Below are 11,616 nucleotides of genomic sequence, written 5' to 3'. Positions count from 1 at the left end.
TTCGACGTTGTCTTTTGTTAAAATGTTGTTTGATATAATTATCTCATTGCACACTGACACTAGCGTTATTCCGCAATTCATTTTGAAGCGACAATTTGCTATGGAAAGAATGGCCCTGAATTTGTAAACAGAGCTGTACCTTCGACATCAAAATCCAAACTTCAATTTCCATTATAATGATAATGGCAAGGAGAATTCACTGAGTTCACCTTGGGTTCCGACATAAACGAGGCCATAACAGTTTTGGAAGTTGGGTAAAGAAAATGATTATAGTTCTATCTAAATTCGACCTGAAATATTTTGTTATCATTATATATAGTTTGTTTTATCCTTGTCAAGCATTGTGAAAAAATGAAATCGACCTACTTACCCAATGTGATGGTTTAGGTTACCCGTTGACCAGCATTTTTTATTTTTTCTGATATTGAGTTGCGTATGCTAAAATAGATATTATGTAAATTGAATGCAAATTTGTGTAAATGAGCATTTTTCTAAATTTTATATGCATGATTGCACCAAGACAAAGATCTGCCCCCCCCCCGGCAATTTGGTCAGGCTACGGCCCTGCATATCATATTTGTAAAAGACCACAAGAGGTGAAAGCCAGTTGGAAATTCAAGTAATTTTTGGATGGACTATAGAGGTTATAGAGGTTTTGCTGCCGAAAGCTCTCATCACATCATTATGTTGTGCATTGGTTGAATTTCTAGTACTTATTTGAATTCAAATTTGTTAGTTTGTTTTACTCTCTCTCTCTCTCTCTCTCTCTCTCTCTCTCTCTCTCTCTCTCTCTCTCTCTCTCTCTCTCTCTCTCTCTCTCTCTCTCTCTCCAAATACCCTGTCTATTTTTTTCCGAATCCCCTTTCTTCAATAATAGCGTATTCGAAAGCTTGAAAACAGTCTTGACAAAGCGATGATTAAAATATCCACAGCGTTGAAGATCCAAGAAAATTACAGAGAAATCCTCTCATGTTTAGAGAAGGTTAGGCAATCAAAAATAGCTGCGAGAATTGGTAGGGACTGGTCAGTTGCTTTTGCGGGGGTTCGGGGTGGAATGTTATGATATCACCCTGTTTTTGAAATGGGGGGGGGGGCAACCTGTTTTGAAACTTGTGAATGGGGGGGGGGGGGGTCATTGTCTTTTGGATTTTGATGGAAGAAAAAATCCATGAACCCGCAGTGGCATAATCTTGTCTGAACTGGAATTTTTCTTGTTCTTGTTTTCTATCTACCTATATTATTTAATTTGTTGACACTCAAACATAACTACACATATACATGTATTACTAGACTCTCTCACCAGTCTTCGGCAGCATTGCTATTAAAGTGTTATATATATGCCAATATCTACCGCATAATTGTACTAGAATATCCCTGTACAGTGGGCCCTATTGACTACATACGGCTAATCGTTTGTTGACGTGTTACCGGATGCTCCGTGTTATTGCGATACCCCAAGGCAGTAAATTAAACCTTGGATATACTAGTATTGCCTGAAAGGGTCTGAATAGCCTAAAATTGGCTTTAAGAGTGACCCCTAGGACCCCCATCACAAGGTGACATTTCCCCCATCTCAAGATGCTATTAAACTTTTAAAAAATATATATATTTACCCTGTATAGTCGCTAATTTAGTATGATGCTATCATTTAAAATATTTAGTCAAGCCGTCCACTCTAAGTCACGATCAAAAACCTGTCAAATAAAATGATATATGGATGGTGGGGGGGGGGGGGTGTGGACACTATGTTTTATAATTGAGTGATGGGGGGGGGAAGTCAGCATGTTTTTGGTTTTACATGGAGGGGGTGGGGGTCAGTGACTTTTCATCGCCCCGATGGAAAAAATCCACCCAGGCCGAAGAAACTGACTGGTCCCTTACTGAATACTGGGGTACATGCATCTTATCAGTTCCAGTGATGCCAGTGTACTTCTGACAACAGTATGCTAATTTTAACGAAATGTAAACACATTTTTCTGACAAGGAGGATAAAATCAAGTATATGATTTGAAGTACGATCTTGATTTAGTTAGATTATATTTAGTTAGATTATATTTAGTTAGATAATATTTACTTAGATTATATTTGGTTAGATTATATTTGGTTAGATTATATTTGGTTAGATTATATTTAGTTAGATTATATTTAGTTAGATAATATTTACTTAGATTATATTTGGTTAGATTATATTTGGTTAGATTATATTTGGTTAGATTATATTTAGTTAGATTATATTTGGTTAGATTATATTTGGTTAGATTATATTTGGTTAGATTATATTTGGTTAGATAATATTTACTTAGATTATATTTGGTTAGATTATATTTGGTTAGATTATATTTAGTTAGATTATATTTGGTTAGATTATATTTGGTTAGATTATATTTAGTTAGATTATATTTGGTTAGATTATATTTGGTTAGATCATATTTGGTTAGATCATATTCAGTTAGATTATATTTGGTTAGATCATATTTGGTTAGATCATATTTGGTTAGATCATATTTGGTTAGATTATATTTGGTTAGATTATATTTGGTTAGATTGTATTTGGTTAGATTATATTTGGTTAGATTATATTCATACAAGTCTCTTGTTTATCAACTGGGATAATCAAAACAGATTTGGCAATATTGTTGTAATTCTTGTTCAACAATGCATTATGTAATTTATAATTTATTGGATGGCGCACTATGTAATCTTAGATAAAAACAAATGCGTTCCATTAATTTTGTATTGTCACAAACAGGAGAGCCATATATTTCCCGACCATGTCCGTTCCCTAGAAGATGCTTTAGAAGAACAAAGAACCGAGTTAGAGGAACTGCGGGAGATCAATGCTGATTCCCAGGCTGGCAGAGAAATGACCAGAGGAATGCTAACTAAGTTGGAGCATGAAGTATTGGCAGCAAGACGTCAACGGGACAAGACACTTATTGCAAAGAAGAAGCAAGCTGAGAAACAGAAGGACACTGCTGACAAAACAGAAAAGCGCCAATTACGGGCAACACTACAGAATCTTGACGACATGAACGCTGGTATGATGGGGCACATGAAATTTCTACAGGGTGGTAGACGAGGTGTGTGTGCTGGGCGTGTGTGAGAGATCGCATGTTCCTTTTCTTTTGCCTTTATTTCAATCGCCGTAACCTTTTTCTACCTTCTTTTTTCCCCTTGTAAGTAGGAAGAGTGAGGACTTGCTAGAAATACCTGGAGAATCGACGAAGTACAGGAGAGTAAATGTATCGTGTGGGTGATAAAGACATGATTTGGAAGAGTTATTAGAAATACAATAAGGCCACACAAGAAAACATTCAATCTGTAAAACTCCATTTTTCAACGAGTCAGAAGTTACAATGACACCACACCCAGAAAACTGTATGACTACGTGTACATGTAAACTTACAAATGGAACATACAGACACAGACATGAACACAGACAGTAACAGACATAGAAATAGGCGCACACACATTATCAGAAGAAAAAACAATTGATTTGTGTGTGTGTGTGTGGGGGGGGGGGGGGGGGGGTTGAAGGATTCACAGGCCAAAAGTGGGGGAAATACACACATACACACGCATGTACGCATATGTATGTATGTATGTACGTACGTAGGTATGTATGTGTACGGTATCTACATGTATGTATGTATACGTATGTTATGTTATGTTATGTTATGTTATGTTATGTTATGTTGTTATGTTATCATTCACTAGTACTGTTGTGTCATGTAATGTTATGTTATGCTATGTTCAAATACAACCATCAAAGAAATATCAATGTTGATTGATAGACACTTGACTAGGGTTGTCAGTAATTTACTTTGCAACGTCGATATGATGCGACGTGACACCAGGACATACATTTAAAAGAAATTGTTGTACCCTACTAGGCAAAATAAAACTTTGGAAAAACGTTTGCTGTCATGGTGGTTGAAAAAATGGGTTGGTGGGTTAAAATCCTCCAGCCCCCTCCCCTATAAATCATTGGTTTTTACCCCCTTATATATGAGGGACATTTTCATATATTACGTCATCGTCATCGATTATACAATCTTCACCATGTGTGTTATGGTGTCGGTGTCGTCGTCGTCGTCGTCGTCGGTGTCGTCATTGTTGTTGTTCTTTTAGTGGTTGCTCATTATAAGATGGATTACATACTACATGAATGTAACATATCTATGTCAATTTCCTTACTAGACCCACGTCTTCAATCACGATTGGCCCAGGAAAATCTGATGAAAATAGCTGACTATGAGGAGGATATGCGGAGAATTAATGATGCACATTCTACTTCTCAAGTAGAGGTAAATATTCATAACAACATTAGTCGTTTTCTATTAATTTTGGAATTTACTGATTATCAGAATTATACTTCGAGAAGATAAAATCAGACGAGACTGTGGTTATTCGATTGACTTCAAGAAATCTCCCCCCCCCTCTCTCTCTCTCTCTCTCTCTCTCTCTCTCTCTCTCTCTCTCTCTCTCTCTCTCTCTCTCTCTCTCTCTCTCTCTCTCTCTCAGGATATACTGCACCGCATCCTAGACCAACAAGCTAAAAGTAAACAGTTGATTGGGGAAACTTGTGTACTGGCAAAACGACTGAAATTGCTAAAGGAAGAGAAGATCCGACTTCACAAGCAGTACGAAGATTTGAAATACACGGGTGAACGGCAATCGGCACTGTAAGTGTCAAGTATTGATTCTTTATATCTTGTATCCTATTCATCATAACGATGTAAACTCCAACAATAATAACTGATTTCCCTCGATATCCCACATTAATTGTTATGTTTTTATAAGGGGTGGGGGTGGGGTGGGATGGTATGGAGTTGTTGTTGTTGTTGTTGTTGTTATTGTTGTTAACCAACTTTCATGTGTACAGCATATTGCCATGGTAACCAGTCAAAAGATCATCAAAGACTCGGATAAATAAAACAGCCCTGGATATCACACTATATGAACAACTAAATTTAACAACAATTCTGGCATCATTTTTTAGCACAACTGAACTGATAAGGTTCAGTAGTGCTATAGGCATGGCAAAGTGTCTGTCTGTCTGTGTGTGTGTGTGTGTGTGTGTGTATGTGTGTAAACAACTTAAAGTCAAAAACTGCGGGACCGATTGCCATGATATTTGGTGGGGCCATTACCTTGGGTGTCTAGTTGGGAAATTGTTCAAATCAAAATGATCGCATCACAGGTGTGTGATTTGGGTCAAAAAATGTGATTTTTGGTCAAAAAACTTAAACTCAGAAACTACTGGGCAGATTGGTGCGAAATTCGGTGGGAACATTCTTTAGGGGGTGTAAAGTAAGATTTGTTCATGACATGATGATTCCATCAGTGATATGCAAATTAGGGCTGAAAATGTGTCTTTTTGGTTAAAAATCTATAATTCCAAAACCACTGAGCAGATTGGGCTGAAATTTAATGGAAATGCATTTAGGGATGTATGGACGAAGATATGTTAAGCATACCATGATTCCATGAGTGATATGGAATTACGGTGTAAAAATGTGAATTTTGGTCAAAAACTTATATCTCAAAAAATACTAAGTGAATGTTTACTTTACTATTTCCTCTGGTGGTAAAGCCTGTAGCATGGCCAGTTTGGTTTATGACTGGATTATGTAATATATTGTAAGACAGCTGTTTCATCACCTACCCATATAAACTGAATGTAGCTGGCTTTTACAATATTACAATAAGACAACCAAGAAAGATAAACCTGTTACATTGGTATGACTTGGTTCCAAATTGATTAAAAAAAATAAAGAAGTACAAAACCTTGTAGACACATCCCTTTAAAGTTTGATTAGGATGTTGCTATACTTGTCTTGTACACTTCCAACATAGGATGGCTGGATTATGATGATGGAAATTAGGTATGAAAATTTTGTTTTGGTTACAACTTTAAATCTTCAAAAAATTATATATCTATCATTGCCCTGAACATGAAGTTGTGCGGCAACGAAATATTTGCGCTATTTTTTTTCATTTATTAGCGGACAGAGTCTGATTTCCAGGATGGAGAATCATCTGCAAAGAGAGATTGAAAGATACGGAGAGAAGAGTAGAACCTTTGAGAAGAAGGAGAAAGTGTTGGTTGAATCAATTACTGGTATTGAGTCCTTGTACGAGAAAACTAAATCAGTTCGACTACCACCTGTGAGTTATATTCTTTCATTCCGCTTTTGTTTTGTGGTGTTTATTTTCCCCAACCCAACCTTACAATGCTATGCCATACCACGCCACCGATGCCACACCCCACTACACTCCGAGACAACACCACGGCACACCAAACGACAAGGCTTCCTGTTGTTGGATGTCATTCAAAAAGGAGGGGTACAACATATAAACATGACGACATTTATTTGTACATTAACCATCGTTGATTTATTGTTTCATTTTCAGCCAAGCAGAAGTTTTGCAACAGATGGCGATATCATGGATAAACTGAATCTTGTTGAGATGAAACTGGTGAATATTTTGAATCTACTGCAATTAGCTGATAAGACTACTGTGAAACAGGCATTGGCCGGACAAGATGTAAGTCAAAAGTTGTGCATTTTTGTTAAAATCTCAAATATTGAAGTACATGTTTAGAGGTCTATAGGCTAGAGATTATCACTGGCTCGTTAATTTGTAAGACACAAAATTAATGTGCCACACTATCAGCTACCACTGATTGAGCTGAACAACACTACGGCACACTATATCAGCTACCACTGATTGAGCTGAACAACACGACAATGTATTGTACAGTCAGATGCAGCTGACAGGGCAGATTTGTGATTTTCTTCAACTACATGTTGTTTCAGACCAAAAATGATGTTTTTAATAGAATTGCCCCCCCCCCCCCCCAAAAAAAAAAAAAAAAAAAAAAAAATTGTTGGGAGGGTGTTGAGGTGTTCTTATATGTCCTAGCTCCCACTGGTGGAGAAGGATATCTTCTTCCGTTCCACAAAATTGGTACAAAATGCAGGTACAGGCCAGGTACAGGCCAGGTTAGACCAGGTCAGGTACAGGCCATGTTAGACCAGGTCAGGTATCGACTAAATATTTTTTTTATTCACACTCAGATCCAAAGATTTGAACCCAGCATTATATTTGGTGTAGATTTTTTCTCAGCAACTCACCATCAATTATCTTTGTTTTCAAAATTGGCATGCAATTGGTATCTTCTGTTCTAGGAATGACATTCTTCACATACATTTCATACTCGTTTTTTGCATGTAGTTGGTGCATTCAATTATTAGAATGTTGATAAAAAACAAGAAAGATGGCAAACACTCATAGGGGGAGTAGTTGCATTTCATGCAGTTTCAGTATTTAATGGTAACACAGGATGATTTGCACAACTAAAACATACCCTTGCAATATGTATAGGACAAGCATGTACAAAAATGGTTTGGCTAAATGAAGTGACAATTGCTCAATCAAGGAAAAGACATGTAATGGATATTACAAATATACTCCAAGTGCATCATCCCCGAAGATAATAACGATCTAGCAGGTGACTCTGTTTCACAACTAGAAATCTGTCACCCTAATTCAGTGGGTAAACCTTTGGCAGTTTGCAAAAACTGATAAAAAACATCATGAAAATTAATGCCCTCTGAGTGTCCTAATTTTTTGTTGATGTCATGTTTGCATAAAAGTGTTCCAGATGAAAAGGTCAAAGATTATTCAGTGGGTGATATGACATGGATAGTAATTAGTTGTTAGAATTTAACAATTGAACATTGTGTGTAATAATATTAATAAGAATATTTCAATGTTAGCCATGTATTTCAATCTATTTTATATGAATGTTCGCCTTGTAATTAATTGTAACTGGGTTTGCATCTACCATTTATACTTGCTTCTTTTGTATGCAATGTAACAAATAGGCTTTGATTTATACTTGTCTACTACACACTCTACAACACATCTAAATGTGCATGCTCTGTGTGAGTGGTAATTAAAATTGGTAATTAATTGCTGTGAAGAGAGATATCGATGTTTTCAACAGAATGTGAACATATTTGAGTACTTACATTGTTGTATTAGCATTTATAAAAGAAACGGTGAGATTTGCTGCAAAAATATATTGCAAATAAGATAAATGATGGATCTTTGTATCCAAATGTGAATGTGAATCAAAATAAAAAGATTCAGTATATACCTGACCTGGCCTGTACCTGTGTTTTGTACCAACCGGTATTACAATAGGGCTTGGGTTTTACAGACAGGTTGTCCGCGGACTTCCCAAGACATTTTGTTCTTGAACGTGCAATGGTCACTTCATTTAGCCAAGCCATTTACACACATTCTTCTCCTAAACATATTGCAATGGTATATTTTTTGTTGTGCGAATCATCCTGTGTCATAACATTCTGTTGATACCTGACCTGACCTGACCTGTACTTGATCTGACCTGCATTTTGCACCTACCATCCGTCCCATTGGCTGCCAGCCCACTGCCCACCCAATATTGTGAATGCCCCTCCACTGAGTCAAAAACAAAAACAAAAGTCATGTCTGTTTTGTTGTTTCTTCATTATACCTGCAGACCGAGTCTGACAATATAAAGCAGATGTTTGTTGTAAATTGTATTAAAATAGAATTATGAATTCCATTCAAGGCAATTGCATACTTTGCCAAAACTTAAGTACCGGTAATTATAAATTGTTCATTTCCAGTTCCAAGACTTCATGGAAAATACCCTGCCTCCAGAAAATGTGAGAATTTGCATTGAAGAGGAAGATGATTATGTGACCAGTATGTATATTTATGATTTGTTCAATGTCAATTAATGGATTTGCAAGTATGAGTGTTGGAATGCCCTTGAAACCTGGGCAGTGTAGTGAACCCCAGCCATGTCAAAGGGCTGACGGCTGGTTGTCTTTGCCAACCATACACAACACATGTCAGAGTTGGCATCACTTTGGATAATGAATAGTAAACCAGTAAACATGTCACAGTTGAACATTTAGAGAATTTCTTGAATCGTAATTTAGGGGGCCTGAATTTTATATAAGCAATAGAAATCCAAAGAGAGTGAGTTGGAGTACAGGAAACCTAGTTTACATGTACTGTACTATGTGCAAGTTGTTGATCAGAATAACATGAGTATAAACCCTTGCAGAAATGTGAAGTATTTTGTATGGGCTTACATGAAAATGGTATAGCTGATAATTATGGTCTCTTATAAGATACATTGTTAATTTGCATAATTAATGGATTTTTGATAATCAGGCAATATGTTAACTACAAGCTTCAAATTTCATACAGTTTCAAGTTCAAGTTACTTACTTTACTCAATTGGTACATCATGTATAATAGCTAATTATTTCAGAAATTTTGCATTCCAACAATGTGTGTAGGCCCAAAAATCTGTGGTTTTGTCCTTACGAGAGGCACTCAGTTTAAATCTAATATAAATAAGAAGTACTATGCATGTACATTGTTGTTCTTTGATTTTTTTGCAGATGAACTTGACTATGACAGTCAGGACAATGAAGAAACATTAAGTCGACAAGATATCAAGAGACAGGGGCAAAACTTGGTAGAAAAGAAAATCAGAAAACGTGGCCGTAAGAGGAAAAGTTAAGACTGTGGGTTTGAACAACAACAAACATTTCTTGGTTTTGATAATGAGCTGAGACGTTTTCTTTTGAATAGTACTTTATTGATGAAATGAAACTTTTCGGAAAAATGAATAAAAAGTTGAATGACAAATAACAATTAAAAAATTTGTTATGTTTTCAGTAAACACTATCCCCATATCCCCTCTCCTCCACATCAACAGTCTATTGTTATCTTAGGCCAGATTAAAATATAAAACATGTTGAACCACCTTCCCATATGTATTTTTGGCATTTCAATTTTAAAAAAAAATGTTTGGTACTGGGCAATATATATCCTCTTGTGAGTTTCGCATTTCAGTAAAATGCACACTTTGTTTCAAAATTAAGGAGATTTCTTTGTATTTTCTGAATAATACATTGTGACCAAATACATTTGAGTCAATTACAAATCTATATATAATATCTTATACGGTGGTTTGCATATTAGAGTGAATTGAGATTAAACTAAGCTGTTGCATATCCATTGTGCACTAAAAGGAATGAGCAAAAATTTACAACCATGGAAAGGGGACTGAGCAGTCATTGGGCCATCAACATTCTGATAGTCTGAAAGTTTTGAAATGTTTTGCTCTTTATTCATGACTTTTTGTAACCAAATTAAACTTCAGAAGTCATTTACCAAGTGGGGGAAAGACTGTGATTGCTACTGATTGGGAGATGACACTTTCAAAGGTGAAAACTTTTTTGAAAATAAAGCAATGTGGGAGGTCATTTAAGGTCTTACAATGCTTGATATGATATTAAAATACAATGTACCAGAATTCAATTATACTATGCAGTACATATTATCTAGAAGTGTATTTTGTTATGGCAAAGCTGAGATATATTTTGCAGATGTGCAGATCAAGATGGAAGGTGGCTGGCTAAGTACCTCCATGTATAGGTTAGACCTCATTATGAGACATCTCCTTATGCATGTGGGGTCCGGAGGAATATAGGGGGAAGGGGACACTCAAAAATTGGGGAGTGAAGGGGGGGGGGGGTTACTTAAACACTGGGAAGTGAAAGGGGAGGGGGGGGGGGGGCTACTCAAAATGTTTGCTAACAATGAAGTATAGACCACACCTATATATACACGATTATGCAAGTTATGTATTAACACAGTATTTTTCAGTGCATATTGCATATACATAACCCCTATGAAAATGCATACACATTTGACATATACATAAGGGACAAGTCAGTTTCTTCGGCCTGGGGGGGGGGGGACCGGTGGATTGGGAGGGGGGGGGGGTCACCCTGTTTTTGAAATTGGCAGTGGGGGGGGGGTCATGCTGTTTTCAAAATTGTGGATGGGGGGGGGGGGGGTCATTGTGTTTTGGATTGTGATAGAATAAAAAAATCCTTTTTCTACAATGGCATATAGCAAGTTGTCTGAAATGTGGTACATGTAAATATTTGTTTTTCTCCCTGTTTCTTACATGAATTCTTACTTATTAGTTCAAGCATAACTATAAATATACATATACATGTATTACCTAGCTACCACACTAGTTACAGAACATGTCATGTAAATGCTTGGCTGTTTCACAATCAGTGCTTCACTTATATTGCACTTTGGGGCAAAAGTGAACTTGAAGGTTTCGTAATGGTAATCTTCATAGATAGTTTATAAAAGAAGTTAATCTAAAATGTTCTACTCGTCACTATGAACTTGTCAGAAGGGATTAATACACTTTCTATTTGGACACTACATGTTATTGACACTACAAATCACCACATCTCATCAGATTCCAGTTTCTATTATACACTAGGTATGACCACCTAAAGTTCTCAAACATACCATTGACTTTACTATACATGCAATATTAATGCCACTACTATACCAATGTTACAGGGTCATTTTTATGTGACATGGGAAACTCATTTAAAACTTACATTTACGTTAGCTATTCGAAGCTTGGAAATATTACCTCAAAGGCTATGAATAACATTGCCTTAATAGAAGCAAAAAACTGCAGATCTGCCAGAGGAAAACACC

At 36.4% G+C, this 11,616-nt stretch overlaps 1 protein-coding gene across 1 annotated transcript in view; it reads left to right on the top strand.

Moving 5' to 3' along the window:
• The window catches only part of LOC144440765 (outer dynein arm-docking complex subunit 3-like), a 12,515-nt gene extending 2,856 nt beyond the window's left edge, over positions 1 to 9,659 (top strand). Inside the window, exons 5-12 of the mRNA XM_078130144.1 lie at positions 878 to 982; positions 2,750 to 3,038; positions 4,201 to 4,307; positions 4,525 to 4,685; positions 6,009 to 6,171; positions 6,418 to 6,552; positions 8,688 to 8,766; positions 9,477 to 9,659. Coding sequence (XP_077986270.1) covers positions 878 to 982; positions 2,750 to 3,038; positions 4,201 to 4,307; positions 4,525 to 4,685; positions 6,009 to 6,171; positions 6,418 to 6,552; positions 8,688 to 8,766; positions 9,477 to 9,598 — 1,161 coding nt within the window. The 3' untranslated portion in view covers positions 9,599 to 9,659. The remainder of the gene's footprint in view (positions 1 to 877; positions 983 to 2,749; positions 3,039 to 4,200; positions 4,308 to 4,524; positions 4,686 to 6,008; positions 6,172 to 6,417; positions 6,553 to 8,687; positions 8,767 to 9,476) is intronic.
• The last annotated feature ends 1,957 nt before the right edge of the window (positions 9,660 to 11,616 follow it).

The sequence above is a fragment of the Glandiceps talaboti genome, chromosome 10 (genome assembly GCF_964340395.1).
Source record: "Glandiceps talaboti chromosome 10, keGlaTala1.1, whole genome shotgun sequence".
NCBI lineage: Eukaryota > Metazoa > Hemichordata > Enteropneusta > Spengelidae > Glandiceps > Glandiceps talaboti.
The sequence above is the reverse complement of the archived record's forward strand: the minus strand, read 5'-3'. Positions and strand labels throughout refer to the sequence as shown.